The sequence below is a fragment of the Ascaphus truei genome, chromosome 4 (assembly GCF_040206685.1).
Source record: "Ascaphus truei isolate aAscTru1 chromosome 4, aAscTru1.hap1, whole genome shotgun sequence".
Taxonomy (NCBI): Eukaryota; Metazoa; Chordata; class Amphibia; order Anura; family Ascaphidae; genus Ascaphus; species Ascaphus truei.
The window spans coordinates 298,000,230-298,022,967 of NC_134486.1; the positions used below are offsets into that span (position 1 = coordinate 298,000,230).

The following is a 22,738-nucleotide window of genomic DNA, read 5'->3' on the forward strand; positions in this document are numbered from 1 at the left end:
ATATTGCCAAATACTTAGTATAACTATTTTACAAACTATAACCCTACTTAGAAATGTACGGACATTATTGCGCCCATTAATGTTGCATTAATTCTGGTGCGTTATTTTGCAGTAGTGCTATTGAAAGCACGTTATGTTGTGGTAACGGAGATAATAACATCTGCTACATCTGTACATGGGCGTAACTACACTACTGCAAAACACTGCAATGCAAGGTGGCCCAAAAGTAGGGGGGGGGGGGATCGGCTGGCCGGCACTGGAAGTTGGGCATGGCCAGAGGTGAGGCTCAACCTCCGTGCCGGGCTGCCAGGACCTTTGTTTGCTGCAAGGCACTCACACCAAGCCACCCACCCGGCGACTGATTTACCCGTGTCCTGGTTGGCGCCAGAAGTTGGGCCTGCCCAGAAATCGGCCCTACCTCTGCATCCGCCTGCATCTCATTACCAATGTGGGACACGAGGCCTCATCCCCGCCCCACAAGGCAAGATAAGAGGAAGGGAAATTGAGTAAGAAATGAGGGGGGTGGGTGAGTGAGAGAGTGAGAGAGGAGGGGGAAGTGAGAGAGTCAGAGAGGGGGAGAGCGAGCGAGAGAGGAGGGGGGAGAGCGAGCGAGAGAGGAGGGGGGAGAGCGAGCGAGAGAGGAAAGGGGAGAGCGAGTGAGAAAGAAGGAGGGAGAGCGAGTGAGAGAGGAGGGGGAGAGAGAGAGTTAGAGAGGAGGGGGGCGTGTGGGAGAGTGAGGGAGGAGAGTTATAGAGGATGAGTGGGGAGAGTTAGAGGAGCAGCGGATAGAGTTAGAGACCTGAGCACAGTTAGAGAGAAAGGGGGAACAGTGACAGACAATTTTTGGAGTAGAAGTATTTCTCTGATTAGCTCAAAATTATGCAATGCAAGTTTTTGGTGCCAACAGCAACGTTATTTGACCATTTAGGTGCAATTAATGATCGAAGTAAGACATGTACAAATGTAGCAAAACTTACTGTCCCCTGCACTGTGGAACAAAACACCAAAATTTGGGGTTCGTCCACGACCCCAAAAACAGTCAAATTTGTGGCCAGTTTGCGGCCCGGCAGGAGTTAAGCAGGACACCTGCAGTGTTAATTCTACCGGGCCAGGCAGTATGTAAGAGCAGCAAAGAGGAGTCCCAGAGAGAAGCAGTCTCTCTCTGTGTTTCCCCAAGCAGCTCTTAAAGGACCAATTCATGGCCTTTTTATTATTACTTTTAACATAGGCTTGAAGCAGGGGGTGTCCCGAGCTGACCCCCATTAAATTCAGCTCCAGGGGCCCCTTGCTTCCTGAGATACAGACATCCGAAAGGGGTCCAGGTATCTCCTGCAAGTTTACATGTCCTGCGTCACGTGGGCCCATAGAAAGCCGCACCAGGATGATTTCACAGCTTCCTATTGGCCCATTACGGAGCGACTACCGGCACCCCTACGGACATGTGTAGCGTTGGAAGCAGGAGATCACGGAGTTCCTGTCTACAGCAGGTTCTATTTTCTCACATTAATCTTTCCTTTTTTTTTCCCCTCAGACTTCTACCCAGGAGATAGTAAGCTGATAGGGGACGTGTTGGTGCTGGGAGGTGCCACTCTTTACGGCATTTCCAGTGTCTGCCAGGAGTACATTGTCCGAAACTTAAGCCGAATAGAGTTACTGGGAATGATTGGACTTTTCGGATCCTTCTTCAGCGGGATTCAGTTGTAAGTAAATGTAAAAATGCTTCGGGGAGAATCCTTTTAATCTTTAATCTTTTTGGCTACAAAATGATAGACCTGATTTTCATTTTGTTCCCCATACCTGACATGTCCTGTTCCATGTCTACAACAGAGTAAAGAGAAACCCCTAGTCTGGAAATAGATCATCTTACACTGTACTGTACATAACAGGAAAGTAGTCACACAATAATAGTACCACATTTAGAAATATATTATGTTTCCAACATTTTCCTTCCCGGAAGCTTTACTGAGATAAGAAATTCTCCAGGTACTGAAAAGTTATCAAGTCTAGATTACTAAATTATGCAGTTATTTTGTGATAAGCGTTTATGTAGTTGATGCTACATTTGGATTGCATAATAATACTGTAGGATGGATGACTTTGTATTTAATTTATATCAATTGACAATATCAACCATCTGTTCAGCTATGGTCTTGTTAGCACATACATAATGCACAATGAACACAAATGTATTTGTAGGACAATATAAATTTGATATAAGGGGTAAAAATGCTCGAAACATAATCCAGCCTCTCTAACTAATGACTTGTTTTTCTACAATTATTGGACAATTTTCAAGTCTGAGAACATAAATACAATTTTAGACCAAGATGGGGGAGTGCATCAGACACAGTTAATAAGAGTATGTAACAGCACCGTGGCAACTAATGTAATACAGGAGCTTATCTATAGAAACACACTCCACATCTCAGTGTATTAAATAGTAGTAAATAACGCCTTGTGGCAGGTTTTCAGGGTTTTTCTGAATGTTTTTCCAGTGCTTGGGTTTCCACATAACACCTACGAAAAATGACATGAATCTGCTCCTTAGATCCAGTCAGAAAGCTGCATACTGCTGCGGCAGACTTTATTCTAACAAATCACCGGTTTTTCCCTGGCTTGTTCCTGGAATGCGACGCTGTTCACCCGGAGCATGCCGCGTTCCTTTTGCTTTCCCAGCCACGGGTCATGCCCGGCTGACGTGCGGTTGATGTGTTAATTGATAATGGTTCAGGATTTAATAGGCTGCAATGCTTCGCGTGTCCGCCAGATGGCAGAAATTCATGAATTGTAATGCAGTATAAATATATACTGTATAACAACAACCCCTATAACCCCTAACATACTGTACACATACAGTACTGTATATGCACATCAATGATACTATAGGCCGGCGGGGGCGAGATGTGTTTGCAGCAGAGAGAGATCCGATTCTCTCTCTGCGCAAACATCGGCACATTAAAAATTATTTAAAATACATTTTTATTCATAGTGTAGATGTGCAGAGTGTCTCCGGAGCTGAACCGCATTGGTTTCAGGTCCGGGGACCCCCTGCTTCCCAAGATACAGGCCCCTTTATGGGGTGCCGGTATCCCTCTGCATTTAAAGGTCCCGATCACGTGACCGCGGAATGTAAACAAAGCAGAGGGATACTGGCACCCCATAAAGGGGCCTGTATCTCGGGAAGCAGGGGGTCCCCGGACCTAAAACCAAAGCGGTTCCGCTCCGGAGACCCTCTGCACATCTACAGTATGAATAAAACACCCATATCAATAAACACTCGTTCCTTACCTTTGCGGCTATGTGCTATGGTAACGAAGCAGCATGAATGTATTTTTAATAATATTGTACAGTGAGCAGGGGGTTCCCTGAGCCACAAATCAAAGCTCAGGGGACCCCCTGCTCCTGCACAATATTATTAAAATACAGAAATGCTGCTTCATTACCATAGCTGATAGCCGCTAAGGCAATGAAGGGGTTAACCCACCGTGCCCGCTTTAAAGTTGGTAGTGGGGGTGGGTGAAGGGGGTATTTGGCCCTTGGTGTGAGTTTAGGACTTGCGGGGGGGTTGCGGGTGCACTTAACCCCTTCACGACCGTAGCAGTTAATACCGCTAAGGTCATGAAGGGGTTAACCCCTCCCGCTACCCCCCGCAAGCCCTAAACAACCACCGTTGGGGCTAATACCCCCTTCACCCACCCCCGCTACCCACAATAAAAAAATTTCACACACAGCAGCCCCACAATAAATAAATAAATACATGAATATAAATATATATATATATATATATATATATATATATATATATATATATAAAACAACAACCCCTGTAACCCCTAACATAATACACTTACTGTATATGCACATCAATGATACTATAGGCATGAATGTATTTTTAATAATATTGTACAGTGAGCAGGGGGTTCCCTGAGCCACAAATCAAAGCTCAGGGGACCCCCTGCTCCTGCACAATATTACTAAAATACAGAAATGCTGCTTCATTACCATAGCTGATAGCCGCTAAGGCAATGAAGGGTTAAGGCAGAATAGCATGTTTATTGGGGACATTTGCCCCCAATAAACATTGCAATAAACAACATACAGTACACCCCCTGTGTATTTAAAATACATAAACAATAAATACATTAAATACATATTTTTAATGTGTCTGTTAAATCGCCCTGCCTTGACTGTAATCTGTGTAAGGCCCCCTCCCCAACATACCGTTGCCCTAATGTCCCCTAACCCCTTAATCACCATAGCGGTTATTAACCGCTACAGTCATTAAGGGGTTAACCCACCCTCACCCACCACTCGGGACAGCTACATACCCTCCCACACTAACCCCCACCCCGTGAGGCCTAACCACCCTCACCCACTACCCACAAGGGAGGCCTACCCACATACCGTTGGGGAAAATCCCCCCCCTCCACCCACAGTACCCACAATAAAAACAATACACAGCCCCACAATAAGCATCATTATATTTATTAAATACATTACCCACCCCCCTGTGCCCCTCCATAAATACAAGATTTATCCTTTTACAAACAGGGTTCATAACGCAGCCCCATGCGAGTCCCCGGTGGGCTGGCGGTGGGCTGGCGGGGCACCTGACAGACCTACAGGGTACCAGCAGCCCTTTTCAAACAGGTTCTGGAGGCCTGCTGGTGGGTCCCGCCTGCACCATGGCCCCCAGGTGGTCTCCTTGGGTCACCGTGGGCCACAATTGGGTCCCCGCGGTAGGCCCAAGGATGTCTGGGAGCCCCGGGTCAGACCCACAGGTGTCTGCGGGGCCTCGGGTGGTTCCCACGGGGGTCTGGGGAACTCACGACTGCTCACTATGGGTCCGCGGTGCCCCCACAGAAGTGGGACCACACATCTTCATCCCCGCACCTATGGGTCAGCGGTGCCCCCACAGATGTGAGGCCACCGCTTCATCCCTGCAGACTATGGGTCCGCGGTGCCCCCACAGATGTGAGGCACCGCTTCATCCCCGCATGTGTCACCCGTGGAACCACCAGCCTGATACCCGTGAGATACCCTAGGAGACCCGCAGGTGGTCTCCAGAGGTCCCACGCAGAACCACGGAACAAACCCTGAATGTAAAAAAAATAAACCTGGCCTATACATTCAATACATACACCCCCCCCCCCCCAACACCTACAGTACAATAATGTGCAAAATAACTGGATATCTGGATAATAGATTAATTGCCCATTATTAAAAACATTAACTAGCATATTCAAATAAATAAAGTACTACTGACCTCATCAATAAGAAGTCTCCGTCGCCAGCAACATCCTTGTCTTGCCCACAAAATACATAGCAAATACAAAGCCAATACATTGCAAGTACATTCAGATATCAATTAGCCCCTTAAGCACCTTATCGGATAATAACCGCAAAGGTAATTAAGGGGTTAAGCCACACTGGCCCGATACCCACCCTTCACCCATGAATTTGTATAGTGGCTTCATCATGCAACTATATATATATCCCCCTGAGAAAGGTCCCATTCTGTAGGACTGAAACGTTGGGTTTCTGGATGTATTTTTGCTTTCACTAATACACTTTGATTTTCAACATTGAGTGCTGTCTCTTGTTTACCAATCCTTGGAACGGTAACGTATAACTATATATATATATATATATATATACACACACAGAGATATATATATATATATATATATACAGTATATACACACACATGATGAACCAATATACAAATAAATGTAGAAGGGCTATCAAAACCATACTGTGCTACAAATAACACTTCTCCATACAGACACACTACATTAAAATTAATTTCCTTTAATAATCCTAACTGATCTTACAATCTAAATCATCAAATGCCAATGAAAAACCTCACATTCCAATCAATACATTGCATTTACATTGTATATATGATGCATAAAATCTATGCACCATATACATTCTGCAAATGCAAGCAAAATACAAATACCTCCAAACAAGTAAACTATTTTAACCAATCAAGTAAACAAAAATCAATTAGCATTCATTATTTACATTCCTAAACAATTGACAGTCCATCCCGAACAATTAAACAATTAACTAATTCACGCCTGGAGCAGAACAATTTAGCATGTGAAAAAATATAAGTACCAACCAGAATACAAAATTTAAAACCAAGGCTAACCCTGACCACAAGCACACAATACAATACCAAGGATTACATCTATCTAATTGTAAAAAACATTATACAGTACACCCATTGAAGCATAGCAGCATAGCCAAATTAATTTAAAACACATCAAATCAAGCCTTTAAAATAACAACATTTCTTACCCTGTATGTATATATCTCTCTAGACATATATACATACATACATACAGTGGCAAGAACTGATATACCGCAAATAAATAAATACACATGTTAAAAAAAACTTTTAAAAAATTTACAAGCACAATTAAATACATTTCTTTAGTTCACTTACCATTACTTGGCCCAACCGACTCCCGTTGAACAGCTTACTCACTAACCAATCCACCAGGCACAGGAACCCATAAAATAATAAACCATAAAAAAATAAACATTACACTAAAAATCCAAATCAATCCACGGGTCTTCTATTTGTAATCCATCTTCATCTGTATTCTTCTTTCTTCTATCTTCTTCCGGGCGGGGTCTTCTTTCCATCTTCGGCCACGCCCTGGCCTTCTTCTTCTGTAGGAGGTCCTTCCTCCTCGGCGTCTGGCTTCAAAATGAGACAACATAGGCTTTTAAAGGCCTATGACGTCACATTTTCGTCATATGATTCCCACGGCCCTGATTGGGCCGTGAAAACCATGTGTTTTGGCCGATAATAATAAAAATGATGACGTCACTTAAAGGCAATGAAAGCACAGCCAATCAGAATGGCTTTGCTTCAATTGCCTTTAAGATGACGTCATTAATAGAAACATGGCCGGCCTCACATGGTACGGTAGCCAATCAGAGCGTGGGAAGTCTATCCCTACTCTGATATGGTAAATCACAGCCGCGAAAATAACGCAATACACTCCGGGCGAAAACGATACAAAACCGCACATAACCGGGATAATCTGAAATTCACAGAGCTAGCCGAGTTAGAATAAAGTTGGTCGCCACTGTAATTCATCTTTCTCTGTCTACTTCAAAGTCTTTCTTCTCAAGAGCTTTAACTTTCTAACTTTAGTGACCGTGAAGTAGTATTTTATTCCTTGCATATTAATAACCCCCTGCATAATACTACTACTACTACTACTAATAATAATAATAATAATAATAATAATATCAGTTTCTTACATATAAATTAGTGCTGACAATCTCTACTCAGTGATGTACAAATTATTTTTCAGGCACAAAGGCCTAGAGTCATCAATGTTGGTAACAGCAAAAATAGGGTATCGCCCCTAAAAATAGTTATTTTTAAGTTATAAACCTTGTACCTCTAAAATAACGATTTTTTTTCATGGGGTCCGCTAAAAGTCCAGCATCAACATGAGTAAACACCGCAACTTTACTCATTATGATGCTAGTCATCAAGTTCCGATATTTAACGGAACCCGAATATCGACAGAAATACAGAATGTTTCTATTACCTACTCCCAAGTTGGCATTAAATTGGAATTAGCCCTATCTTTCCCATATAAATAATGGTCAAGATATCTTAAACCAACTCATTAAAACCACATTACAGTACATATTAACACCATAGTAGCTCAATTGGTCAGCTTGTCATGGGTTTCCATGACTATCTGACCCCTATGGACTACAAAGGGGTTAATATTAACATTAAACTACACCAACTACTCTACATAGCTACTTTAATGACCAAGCAAACAAGGGGTAAACCCTTACCACCACCACCCCAGGAGGCCTAACCACCCTCCCTGGGGCAACTGCCAACCTCCCTCCCCCCCTTCTCTCCACAACAAACCTAACCTACCCCTCTAGACTAATGGACAATAGCCCTATTAGCCAAATGGAGATAATTGGGTTTTTGGCCATTCAAAACATCTACAAAATACATGTATTGCTAATGCTTAGAGAATACGTTACAAATAATTTAAAAAATACATTACAGAATTAAAAATAAATTTAAAACATAAACCCATTGATTATATGTGTGGCTACCTAGGCCTTCTCAGTGCGGGCCTATATTGCCATTGGGCCTAGCAATGGTGACCTGTAATATAAAGGGGCTTTATTAACCCACCCTGGATAAAGGTCGTCCTCATCTTCAGTCTTGAAGGGGAGGGGACGTTATGGGGTTAACCCCTTGTTTGCTTTAGCGGTTAGTATAACATTGTATAGCAATGCTTTATTATCCACTAAGATAGCCAAGGGGGGTAGAGAATGTAGTTATTTTATGTATTAACTCCTTTGATGCCTGTGGTATATTTTGGTTAATGAAAAGAGAAATAGTCCTCCAGCGTGTAGACTCAAGTTGTTCTCCCAGACATATAAAATGGGAAAAAAAGAAGAGAACAGAAACTCAGTGGTATAGTCAACCTATATACCATAGACTGTATTATTAATGGCACACACTTACATGCAGGCAGTGTGTACACTTCATATCATCCAGTAAAATATATCATTATAGTAGAGAAAAAAGTTCCAAAGGCCAGGGTGTGCAGCGCACAGCAAAGATGATGAGAGCAGGTCTTGCAGTAAAATTCCTTTATTGGTAAGTCATCTGGATGTGGGACAGCAGCAAACTTCAACGCGTTTCGTTCTAGAGAACTTTTTCAAGAAGTGCTGTATACTATACTATCACAGGTTTAAATACAGCTGCCCGCCGGGTTTTCGCGCCAAAAATGACGTCATCCGCATCATCAGGCCAATGAAATCATGTGTGCCGCGCATGCGCCGCGCGCCGGAGCTTTTGGGAACGTCTGCAGTCCCAGCCGCACTATCCACGCTCGGCACGTCATGACGTCATGGCCCGTCATCAAACCAATAGGATTCGTCCATGCCGCGCATGTGCCGCGCGCCGGATCACTCTAGGAGCCACCGCAGTCCCCAGCCGCGCTCATCAAGTGCAGTGCGCCTCTCAGGACGGCCCCCACACTGAGAGCACGCCTCTGGGAGCTGCGTGTGCCTCCCTCCTGCTCCCCGTATTGGCGCATGCGCAGACGCTTCCTCCAGCTACCAAAGCGTTGAAGGACCCAATATGTGAATGACCATAACTTGGGGGCCAATAAAACATTAGGTTAGATCCCTATGGGCCACTAAAGGTCACCAGGCAGGCAGCTGCACATAAAAATACACAAAAAATAAATACATTTTATATTAAACAAAACTAGTCACTAAACAATTCCTATAAATATTTATATAAAAAAACTTCACAAAAATATATATGAAAAGATTGTTAATAAGCAATATTTTAAGGAAAAAGGATAATATAGACAAAAAAGTATAGGTAAACATATATGAGGAAAACATAATCTGACACTGTTATATGTTTGACAAAAATTGTAGTATAGAGATTGTTTTTATTATTTAAAAGAATTCTGAAAAAATTAAAAACAAATTAAAAAGGTATAATTTAATCTTGTACCTATATCTGAAGAACAGCAAATTGCTTGCTCCTATATGTGGGATGGAGTTTACAGCCTAATAATCATATTGTTGAATAGATGCCTTTGTTTATATATGTAGTGTGGAGGACTAAGTAGTAGGCATGTGAATTTGTGAGTAGAATATTTTTTCTCCTCTTAAGCATTATTACAGTACTATGGTTACATACATGTTAGCGTAGATGGATGTGTAATTTATGACAAGTTGTTAGGTACATATGCATTTTAGGAGAAACCAGAATACATGGACAGCAATAAATGTACTTAAGTAAACGTAATGACCCCTTTAGCAAAGATAAGTCAATTGTCGGAAGGACCACAAGGGCCCTGAAAACAAGGATGCAGGAACACTGCAGATTGATTCGAAAACAAGATACTGATCATCCTGTGTCCAAGCATTTTACGGAATGCAGACAGGGAGGCATAAACAGCTTCTCATTCATGGGTATTGAAAAGATAATGAAAAAAGAAAGAGGGGGAAATGTTGTAAAGGCTTTAGACTGTAAAGAATCCTATTGGATTATTTAATAGTGTATTGGATTTTCACTTTAAAAACAAGACATCCAGATGGGATGAATGTGGAATGGAATCTCAATCATTTCCTTAAATGAGATCATTCAGAGTATACATATTTAAATATTCAACACAGAAAAAATTATAGACAAATTATATATATTTAATAAATACCAACAGTCTATTGCCTTTTGCTTTATTACCCCCACATGTCTCCAACCAAACCTTGGACCAATTGACTTATCTTTGCTAAAGGGGTCATTACGTTTACTTAAGTACATTTATTGCTGTCCATGTATTCTGGTTTCTCCTAAAATGCATATGTACCTAACAACTTGTCATAAATTACACATCCATCTACGCTAACATGTATGTAACCATAGTACTGTAATAATGCTTAAGAGGAGAAAAAATATTCTACTCACAAATTCACATGCCTACTACATAGTCCTCCACACTACATATATAAACAAAGGCATCTATTCAACAATATGATTATTAGGCTGTAAACTCCATCCCACATATAGGAGCAAGCAATTTGCTGTTCTTCAGATATAGGTACAAGATTAAATTATACCTTTTTAATTTGTTTTTAATTTTTTCAGAATTCTTTTAAATAATAAAAACAATCTCTATACTACAATTTTTGTCAAACATATAACAGTGTCAGATTATGTTTTCCTCATATATGTTTACCTATACTTTTTTGTCTATATTATCCTTTTTCCTTAAAATATTGCTTATTAACAATCTTTTCATATATATTTTTGTGAAGTTTTTTTATATAAATATTTATAGGAATTGTTTAGTGACTAGTTTTGTTTAATATAAAATTTATTTATTTTTTGTGTATTTTTATGTGTATTTTTATGTGCAGCTGCCTGCCTGGTGACCTTTAGTGGCCCATAGGGATCTAACCTAATGTTTTATTGGCCCCCAATTTATGGTCATTCACATATTGGGTCCTTCAACGCTTTGGTAGCTGGAGGAAGCGTCTGCGCATGCGCCAATACGGGGAGCAGGAGGGAGGCACACGCAGCTCCCAGAGGCGTGCTCTCAGTGTGGGGGCCGTCCTGAGAGGCGCACTGCACTTGATGAGCGCGGCTGGGGACTGCGGTGGCTCCTAGAGTGATCCGGCGCGCGGCACATGCGCGGCATGGACGAATCCTATTGGTTTGATGACGGGCCATGACGTCATGACGTGCCGAGCGTGGATAGTGCGGCTGGGACTGCAGACGTTCCCAAAAGCTCCGGCGCGCGGCGCATGCGCGGCACACATGATTTCATTGGCCTGATGATGCGGATGACGTCATTTTTGGCGCGAAAACCCGGCGGGCAGCTGTATTTAAACCTGTGATAGTATAGTATACAGCACTTCTTGAAAAAGTTCTCTAGAACGAAACGCGTTGAAGTTTGCTGCTGTCCCACATCCAGATGACTTACCAATAAAGGAATTTTACTGCAAGACCTGCTCTCATCATCTTTGCTGTGCGCTGCACACCCTGGCCTTTGGAACTTTTATATCAACAGCTGCACGCCGTGGAAGGGAGATTCTGGGAAGAACAGTACGTGAGTACATACCTAGGGCTAACCCAATGAGGAAGGGGGGGTGTCTTTGGACAACCCACCCCAACCTTCAGGGTACCTTATGCCCACTTAAGGTTTAGTACTATTATTTATTATATACCCAGTCTACACTCCCTTCCATATATCTGGTCCTAGCACTGTTAGAGCACCATCACACATACAAAACTAGTAGAGAAAAAAGAGGGGACATGGCATAATAAAATGTAATAACATAGTTAAAAAACTACTTCCCATCTCCCTTTCACAATATCTTGGTTAATGTTATTTCCAGCATTGGGTTCTGTAATAATTGATTACAGAAGCCTATGGTAGAAATATTAGCCATGCAATCGCGATGCTTGAAATAATGCTTTATTAACGGTCACGTTAATATCTGCATCAAAAAAATATTACGCACCGTAAATTATTATCGCAATCTTCATGACTGTGGCCAAATCCCACAGCACTTATGTAAACACAGAATACTGTAATGTACATGTACATATTACAGAAGAAACTAGTCACTTTGCATTTGCAATGTTTTGCGGTTACAATATTTTTATCTCTGTGAAATACCTTCACAGTAAAATAAAAGTATAATAATGTGTGCAGTATATCTTTGTGCCCACTACAATTAAAATATATACAGTATGTAGCCCCCTTTCTCCCGTGTCTAGGGTGACTACGTGCGGTGCGTTACCTGATAGGCTCACAGGAGGCCTGATCCTCCGCTGCAGGGAGCCTGGGGTGTACCTGATTTGTTCTGGTGACAGCGCCTCACCTGTGAGGGATCATAGTAGCACTGGATAACCCCTTCACATGACCCAACTACAATGAATACACACGGTATATAATAGCAATGAAGTCTCCGGGAAGCGCAATATATGTAAAGAAAAATAAATAGTGATAGTGCAATATTGTAAAAATTAAGCTCAGAAAATGATGACTCGGCTCTCTATTATATACTCACAAACGTGAGAGGTTCTGCAGGCACATAAAGGTATCTATTAGGGACGCTCTTAGTTGTCACTCAATCACCAGGAGATGCAGAAATCAATATTTCCCCGAATAGATAGACTCCTAGGGACCTTATTTAAAAGATTCAACCGGACATAGTGCAGACCATATATATAGTTTATATATTATAGGTGGATCAAATTACACTCACATGGTTTCAGATACAAGCAAGCATTTAGATCTCAATGGATCTCTCTGGCCGGGTGTATGGTATCTCCGCTTCCCCTCTCTCGTGGCGTGCGTTCCACCGGTGCGTTCCAATCAACCGGAAGTGATGTCATCCGCTGTGTCCACTTCCTGGGGTTCCGGCCGGCTCAGGGAAAAAACGTCACTCTACGCGTTTCACCACATAGGTTTCATCAGGAGTGACGTTTTAGTGATTGGGAGATATATATATATCCTAATCTGGGTTCTCATTGGTCAATATTTCACCTGATTCTATTTAAGTTAATCGTGTGGACTTAAAGCTATAGTGAGACTGAAACATTTCTATATTGCACATGTTTGAGAGTCATAAATTAACAATTCTACAGTGCAAATAGCAAGTTTTTATACAATCCATCATAAAATACACATCCTTTATACAATCAGTTTATTTCAATCCTCGTGGTGTATAATAGCGATGAAGTCTCCGGTATATAATAACAGCTTTACTGAACATAGATATACTAATAACACACTAACGCATATCATACAGTCCTCGCACGGCATTATCCCCACACAGTGCCCCACTGTTCAACCACCTTGTCCACACCATGGTGAGGTTTCCCCCGCAAAGTACTGAGGTGCCCAAAGTACCCAACCAACCGGTGTCCAGAGGAGCCACAACCCACCCCAAAGTGTGCGGTAGCGCTACCCACAGAATGTGTGTGAATCGTTGGTGCACTTGTTGAGCCTGATACCTGCCAGGTGCTCCAGCACCCAAGTACCATCAGTCTGGTCCCATGTAGTCGTCGTCCGCGATGGCGTCCGCCTCTGCGTGGGGTGGACTCCAGTTGGAGTGTCCCCCCAAAGAGAGTCTCTGTCTTGCAGTGGTGGTCTGATCCCAGGCTGCAAGTACTGCATGGCGTCTTGACCATGTCCCTGTAGAGGGAGAGGGGGTTGGCCCGGTATTAAAGGGGTTGCACCCCATATGGCCACCCCCTGACCTCACCAGGGAGGCAAGGGGTTAACTGGACTGCGGTCCAGGAATGTGGCTTACACCTTGTCATGTCAGGAAACTGTATGTTCCCCTGTTCCCATGTTTCATTATAATCCTGTATTTTAATGTTTTAAAGTGCATTTCTGTATCTCCAGTTCTGGAGGTCGCAGAGAGATTAAATTTGGCCAATATGTGGAGTCACTGTAGGCATTAAAAACTGGCAAATTTCGACCCACTGAGCCCACCAGAATGGAACTTATTAATATGTGTAGATATTAAAGTGTATATGTATGGTATTTTGGATCTGCTCTGAAAATGCAGACTCCATTTGCTATGCTAGTAGGTCATGAAGGGTAGCCGGATGATTGAGCATAAGCACTGTGATCAAAAGTTAACTGCCCTGATTGTTTACACTATGAACCAAGTACTAATCAACAGACTCTGCCACTCAAATTGTTACCTGAGGGCGGAGAATCATCAAACTAGAGAGCGGTTTGTAAGTGTTATGTCTACACCTACAAACAATGAAGATCCTATCAGATACTTCATTTGGTAGACTGGTCGTCACCCCTGATTTAATTATGGGGCTACAGAAATAAGATCCTCAGAGTCCCAGTACACATGGGCTAACTAGCTGGGGGGCATGGTTTAAACTGTGTCTCCACGTTAGGGATTGGATACAGATAATTGTTCACCAATAGTCTGTATTCAATGTTAAGAATAGGGTTACACATCTATATAAACTGTAACAACCCTACAACTTTGAGGAGTTGTGCTTCTGATTCCACCTGGAATGTCACCGGATTGCTGGAAAATTGCTAGCTGATACATCTCCATTCCTCAACCCTAAGTAAGTGTTACCTTCTTGTCTGTTAATTGTACTATATTGCTGTGTTCACCTTTTTAAGGAATAAATATATTTTATTATATCTAAGCCTCGTTCAGTTCAACCCAGATATTTGGTGTTCATTATATCTTGTCATAAGCTACCGTGACAGTCCCTGACACTATAGATCTAAAGGGGCAATGTCCCTATCTAAGGGCTTGTCCCTGAAGCACCCACAAGCTGTTTGGTGTACTCAGGGCCTACCTGGGGCCTAAGGGGACAAACTAGACCTAGTCCAGAGAAGCACAGCTCCCTGGGCACTACATGCTCTGTCTCAGCTCCCTTTCCGACTGGCGTGGCTCCAAGCGCACAAACGTATCAATGCCCTGAGCAAGACAATGCTGCAGCCCTATTGGCTGTGCCACATGTCTAGCATCCCCTGGGACTGCTGGGAATTGTAGTTCCCCTGCGGAGCTAATCTGTAATGGCCGCCGCTCTAGTGAGGCCACTCTGCATGCGCAAAGCCCGTTTAATGGCCGGCATCTGTGCCGAGGAGCTCCGGCGACCGTATCGCTCCATCCCTGACGCAGAGCTCCCACAGCTTCCCCAACATACCACCGGCACTCGCCCCAGCCTCCGCGAGAGAGAGAGAGAGAGATAGATTGTGGCAGGACGGCCTCACGGAGGGGTCAGTAAGACGCTAGACAAGATGGGAAACTTTAAACTGTAGTGGTTTATTAGCCACAACCAGATAAAGTACGGGTGCTCTGTCCCTTTAAGAAACCAAATTATAGAAAATAAAACCTATTCCCGTTAGGGAAACTAACTCAACTTCTTGAGCCCTTACTAACAGGGCAGCCAGCTAATCTGGTTATGCCCAAAACATGTGCTCCACAAAGTATAACAATAAAGTATAACAATATAGTCTTATGTGTATTGTAGCTCCAATAGCAAACAGGAACGCCGCTTCCGGGGAGCAGGCTGTGTCCAGCCCGCAGCAATCTTTATCTTTATCCTGGGTTGGGTTCCCAGCTGGTCCCAGCAGCAAAGCTCCTCGCAAGACTGGGGGAAGAGCAACAGCTAGGGCTTCCTAGCCGGGAGAAGTCTCTCCACCCTCCTGGGGAAAAACAAGCTCACCTTGTGTGAGCCACTTCCTGCTTTTTAAACCTGCAGTCTCTCAGGCATCCTGCTTAATTATGCTGCAGGTGTGTGCAGTTCTCCAACTGTAGGTTAACTGGTTTAGTGCTGGAAAGTACACACATCCTCCATTCCAGCTTACTGAGCCAGTGACTCTGTCATAATATATATATCTATATCTATCTATATCTATCTATATATATATAGATATATAGATATATATAGATATATATATATATATATATATATATAGAGAGAGAGAGAGAGAGAGAGAGAGAGAGAGAGAGAGAGAGAGAGAGAGAGAGAGAGAGAGACATATATATATATATATATATATATATATATATATATATTGGAATTTCAGAGGAGGCAGCCAGAGGGGCAGGGGGGCCGAGTTTCCCTACACATGGAAAAGCAGATAAGTGAGACGGGACCTTGGGCACTGGTGTTTTGCCTGGGGAAGAATTTTCCGCTTAGTAAAATTGAAGTGGGGGAAGGGAGCTGCTTTGTCTTTTCTATGCATCTATCCAGTCGATTGTGTGGCCAGATTACACAGCAGTAGCTTCGATAAAATCATTGCCATCTCGAACGATGTGGCATGACACCATCGAATGGTTTGAAATTTGTGTTATCATGGTATTCAGAAAGAATCAGAAACCATTTCCATAAATCTCAAACCGTGAGCTAAGAAAATGCCAATACCGTACGGGACAACAGCGATGGTATCTCAGCCTCTTTCTAAGTTCTCCCCCGTACGATCTGGCCACGGTCTGTAAGAGCTGCATAGAGGGAGCTACTATAGCGAGTGCTCACCACAAACTGAACTGAACCGTGAGGCCAAGGTGGAGATATAGAAACACAGACCTGAAACCGCGAAGTCGCGTCCGGAATGCAGATTCGTAGTCGTGGGTATCCGGGTCGGGGTTGGAGAAGTGAAGAATGTAAATAAACTCTCCGTGGTCAGAGGTAGGAGAGGGTAAGGATCGTTGGTCACTAGCCGTTGTCGAGGGTTGGAGAGAGGCGGTTGGTCATAGACAGGAGCCAGGGTTCAGGTAAGGAACTGCAAGAAAAGGTAAAGCAAAGTAAAGAAGAACAAGGCACAGCAAGGCAAAACAGAGTGCTTGCAACCAGCACGACATCACAAGTAAAATACTATTATGCTCAGCCGATTTGCAGAGACAATCGCTGAGCCTATAAGGGAGGAACGTACAATCGCTGAAGAGCTGCACAGCAGAAGCTGATACTATAATCAGGGGTCTGCAAAGCAGGCACTGATGAGGAACCAGCAGCAGCGAGGTTTGGGTCAAACTCGGGGGCGGAGCCTGCGCCCGATCCTCACAGCTGCACAGAGAGAACTGCATCTCCCTGCAGCTCTCACAGGTGATCTCACTATTTTTATTTACATTTTAATATCAGAGTATTGTTGCAGGGGATCTCTGGAGCAGAGCCACATAATTTCAGATCCGGGGACCCCATGCTTCCCGATTTACAGGCCCCGGTATGGGGTGCCATACTGCACCGACACATTTTATTCGAGCAAATACCCAGTATGTACCTGGCAGATACCTGGAATGCGCCGCTCCTCACCTCTGACAAGCCCCGTTGCGTTTGCCTTCCCAGCCTGGGTTCATGCCTGGCTGACGGGCGGCTGATCTGTTAAATGATAATGATTAGGATTTAATAGGCTGCAATGCTTCGCGTGTCTACCAGATGGCATAAATTCATGAATTGTAATGCAGTATATATATATATATACTGTGCAGTATTGCAGCCAGCGGGAATAAAATGCTTCAATCCCTGCCTGGAAAATACCTCAATGCACTCGGGCAGAAAACAGTCACAAACCTCAATACACCCGGGTATACCCGAATTCGTGGGACTAGCCGAGCTCAAATAAAGTGTGTCGCCAGTGTATCTCCTATGCGTTTAAATCTCCCGGTCACGTGACGTGGAAGATTTAAACATTGCATACCGGGTCCTGTAACTCAGGAAGTAGGGGTTCCCCAGGCTGAAATCAAGGCGGTTCAGCTCCGGAGACACCCTGCTACAATACTCTGTGATTAAAATTAAATTAAAAAAAAAAGATTACCTTAGCGCAGGGGGGTGCAAACTCTTTTCCCTGCGCCCCCCTGCCGGCGGTCTCCTCACTCCCGCACCCCCCCTAACCCCCACTTACCTGCGCTCCAGCGTCATGACGTCACGTTGCCATAGCAACGTGACGTCACATGACCTCGCGGCGTCATTTTGACGCCGCGTTGCCATGGCGACGCAGGAAGGAAGCCGCCGGAGCCAAGGTAAGTAAGGCTTACAGAGGCCCTACAGCTCCCCCGGCACTTAATTTAAGTGCCTTTGGGAAGTGCGCGGGGCCTCTTTAAACCCCGCGCCCCCCGCCGGCTGTCTCGCGCCCCCCCTGGGGGTCGCACCCCCAAGTTTGCTCACCGCTGCCTTAGCGGCTAGGTACACCCCCAATCTACTATGGCTGTAGTACCATGTGATGGCAGCCATTTTTTTAGGATGTGGCATCCCTCCCTATCAGATGACATCACATTCTTAAAAAATGGCTGCCATCACATGGTACTACAACCAATCAGATTGGGGGTGTACCATGTGATGCCTGACATGGTATATCTCCCAATCCAATTGGTTGGATTACCATGTGATGGCAGCCATTTTTTTGTCATTTTAATGTTATTTAATAGTGTATTTTTTTTAGGTTGCCCATTGACTGCATAAGTGTTTATCTATGCCCCTTTCGGGATATAGATAAGCACTGTGCCATTCAATTGGTTTGTCATTTTTTTGTATTGAAATGAAATTAATTTTATTCAGTACTTATTTTTTTATTGGTAGATTGCCCACTCATTGCTATAGTGGAAAACCATGCCCATATTATATGGGCCTGGTGTACCACTGTGCCAATCAATGGGTAGCGGGGGTGGAGGGTGGGGGTAGTTGCCCCGGGGAGGTTGGTTAGGCATCCCGGGTAAGTAGCGGGGGAGGGAGGTTAACCCCTTAATCACTATAGCGGTTTCTAACCACTATGGTGATTAAGGGGTTAGTGGCCATTAGTTTGATTTTTGATTGTATTGTTGCTGCCCATGGAGGACAAGGATGCGCAGGACGGTGATGAGGATGGCCTTCATCCTGGCAGGGGTAAATAGAACTTTTATTTACTTCATGCTGGCTGGGTAATATTTTATTTTAGTATCACAGAGAAAAGGAAACCTAGTGTGCAAGCACTCAATCACAGCTGAATGTATAGTGAATGTGTTAAAATACTTTATTAATACCAATAGATAAAAAAAGCGGGGTTAAAATAAAACGTATGTCAAACAGTACGTGACTGTCATTGGTAACTTAACTCAGGTGAGTTAAGTTGATGAAACGTATGGAGATCCCTAATAGATGTTCGGGATCTATTGCTATGGATATAGCCACCTATAAATATAAGGAATGGGGCCGTCAAGGGGCCACTGTTTAGATACCGTCCGGTCCCCTTAGGGACTGGGTCAGAACATATGTATGTAGCTTGCAATAATGCGTTAGTGTTCTGTGGCAAAAATGCGGTGGTAGTGACAATCACTGTGACCACTCAGGGCTACACACACTCATGCAGTAACTATTCACTGTTTTTCTTCTATTTTTGCACTGAGCACTGAATAAAGGAAGGACAGCGCCGAGGAGGACAATCTTTCTGTAAGGGTATCTCCGGAGCTGAACCGCATTGATTTCAGCCCTAGGGACCCCCTGCTTCCCGAGTTACCGGCCCTGGTATGGGGTGCCGTCATCCCCTGCAATGTTTAAATCTCCCGTGTCACATGCCCGGGACATTTAAATGCACAGGAGATACCGGCATCCCATACCAGGGCCTGTAACTCGGGAACCAGGTGGTGCCCGGACCTGAAATTAATGCGGTTCTGCTCCAGAGACCCCCTGCTACAATACTCTGTCATTAAAATGTAAATACAAACACTGTGATCACCTGTGAGAGCTGTGCAGGGAGATGTGTCTCTCTCTGTGCAGCTTTCTCTATGCAGCTCTTACAGACTGCAGCCAGATCGCAGGGGGGAGAAGTTAGAGGCTGAGATAACAGTGCTGCTGTCCCATATGGCAGGGGTGCACAACGTTTCCCTCATGCGCCCCCTGCCTCCTCTCTCCTCCGGCTTGCGCCCCCCCTCCCCCTGCACGGCTCCGGCATCAAATGACGTTGCAGGGTCATGTCACATCACATAACACCAGTTGCCATGGAGATGCGTCGCTGGAACTCAAGGTAAGTAAAAAGTTACAGAGGCCTTGCGCGATCCCCGGAATTTATTTTAAATGCCTTGGGGGACACGCGGGCCCTCTGCAACAGCTTCGCCCCCCACTTTGCGCACCCCTGCCGTATGGTATTGGTATTTTTCCACCTCACAGTTGGAGACTTGTGGAAATGGTTTCTGATTCTTTTTGCATACCGTGATAACACAAATGACAAACCGTTTGATGGGGTCATGCCAAACCGTTTGAGATGGCAGTGATTGTATCGAAGCTACTAGAATAGGCCCCCTAGACTTGCTACATCAATATAACATTGAAATTACATGGAAAGACTAAAGCCCAGTTCTGACGTTTCGTCCTTAAGCGAGAACCGTGATGCTACCCCTCTTGGAGGCCGAAACATTGGCATTAGGCCTTTATCTTTCCATGTAATCACAATAACAACTAAAAAGTCATTTTTGCAGTGAGTGCAGTAGTTAATCTCCATTTTAGACAAATAGGGCCAACTATTTATGCAAAAAATGTTTGATCTATACAAGGCATGCTTGCAACTACACTTTAGTTGTCAACGACGAACTGATGAGCCTCTGGTCAGCAAGTACAGAAAGTTAAAGAAAGTACAGACATCTATTCAAGCTTGTCAAGTTCTATTGATTTGAGGAAGTCTCACTAATTCTCAGTTTACCAGCTTCATAAACTTCAAGGGAGCTAAGCCTTCAAAGTCTGAATTAGTACACTAAAACAACTCCTGTTTTTTTGTATAGAATCCCCAATACTGACTCATTTGGGGCACAGACATTAAAAAGTTATTAAGGGTGTATCTTAAATGACTGGGGAAATGGAAAAACACTAGATATTAACTTAATTTGAATTTAATTGGATAATGAGGTTTTCGTGTTTTGGAAAATATCGAGTTGCACATTTTATTGCTATTAGAATGTAAGCTTAAGTAGCTTAACTTGGCACTCTGGCTACAGTCATTAGCTAGCAGAGTTTTCCACACATTTCAGAAGCTTGATGTTACCCGTAGCTTGAGCTACTGTATGCAAGCGAAAGTAGAAGTGGTGTTTGATTATCCCTTGTAAAACATATTTTCTAGGCTTATTTAGGCGGGTGATACCCACCTCCAGTGGCAGACGCTGCCTGGTGTTATGATTGGTTGCAAATTCTACAAATTGCGGAAGGCACACACATTACTGATCAGTAGAAAATAACTTATGTATGGTGCCAATAGTGTACATAACTACAATATACGTTTCAAAAACATTCTATAAAAAAGCAGTGTCAAGTAAAAAGGAATTGGGAACTGCAGGCACCCTGTATAGTTGTAGAAATAGATAATATAAAGTGTTTCTGGTTCATGGTCTGAATAAAACAAAGAGATTCAGAATACTATCAAACAAGGCAACAATCAGAAACATAAAAAGTAAGAACTGGTAAGAGTCAGATGGGGGGTAAGTGTTTAGGAAAATCACTTGTAAGATAATTACTCTATCACAGCGGTGCGCAAAATGGGGGGGGCTTGGCCCCTTTTGGGGTGCAAGATTGTATAGGGGTGGCGCAGGCGGCGAAACCTGGTGTCTGCGGGCCGGCAGACACCAAAACATGCTGTGTGCAGGCGGGCGGCGAGTTTGTCAGGAGCAGAGAGAAAAGCAGTCGGTAGCTGCAATTTCTCTTTCAGTCATTAGGTGGCGCTGTACTGCACAGCTCATGCAGCTCCTCCTTTGCCTTGCTGAATGCAGCGTGATAAGGTGTGTGTGTGTCATGGGGAGGGGGTGAGACAGACATGGAGATGTGGGATGGGGGTGAAAGAGAGATATGGGGAGGGGGGAGAGAGACATGGGGAGGGGGTGAAAGAGACATGGGGAGTGGGGATGAAAGAGACATGGGGAGTGGGGGTGAAAGAGACATGGGGAGTGGGGGTGAAAGAGACATGGGGAGGGGGGGTGAAAGAGACATGGGGAGGGGGGGTGAAATAGACATGAGGGGGGTGAAAGAAACATGGGAAGGAGGGGTGAAAGAGACATGAGGAGGAGGGGTGAAAGAGACATGGGGAGGGGGGTGAAAGAGACAAGGGGGGTGACACTGGGGGGAACTGGAGACACCTTGGGAGATGGGGAGAGAGACACTGGAGGGAAGGGAGAGACACACACTGGCTGGAAGGAAAGAGAGTGACACTGGGGGAGGGAGCATGAGAGTGAGAGAGACACTGGGGGAGGGAGAGATACAGACACTGGCTGAAGGGAGGGAGAGACACTGGGGGGAGGGAGAGACACTGGCTGGAGTGATAGAGACACTGGGGGAGGGAAGTGAGAGAGACACTATGGGAGGGAGAGATAGATACTGGTGGGAGGGAGACTGTGAGAGAGACACTGGAGGGAGGGTAAGAGTGAAAGAGACACTGGGGGAGGGAGGGAGGAGAGAGACACTGGGGGGAGTGAGAGAGACACTAGGGGGAGGGAGAAACAGAGAGACATACACTGGGGGAGGGAGGGAGGAGAGAGACACTGGGGGGAGTGAGAGAGACACTAGGGGGAGGGAGAAACAGAGAGACATACACTGGGGGAGGGAAAGAGAGAGTGGGGGAGGGAGGGAGAGACACTGAGGGGAGGGTTAGAGAAACACTGGAGGGGGAGTGAGAAATACTGGGAGAGGGAGAGTGTGACAGAGTAAATAAAAGCCACCAGCTACTGTATATGCCTGGCAGACATATGTTTAGTC

The 22,738-nt window shown here is 44.3% G+C and overlaps 1 protein-coding gene across 1 annotated transcript in view; it reads left to right on the top strand.

Moving 5' to 3' along the window:
* SLC35F1 (solute carrier family 35 member F1) overlaps positions 1-22,738 on the top strand; it is a 382,549-nt gene that overhangs the window by 328,656 nt on the left and 31,155 nt on the right. Inside the window, exon 5 of the mRNA XM_075597737.1 lies at positions 1,532-1,700. Within this exon, the coding sequence (XP_075453852.1) occupies positions 1,532-1,700 (169 nt within the window). The remainder of the gene's footprint in view (positions 1-1,531; positions 1,701-22,738) is intronic.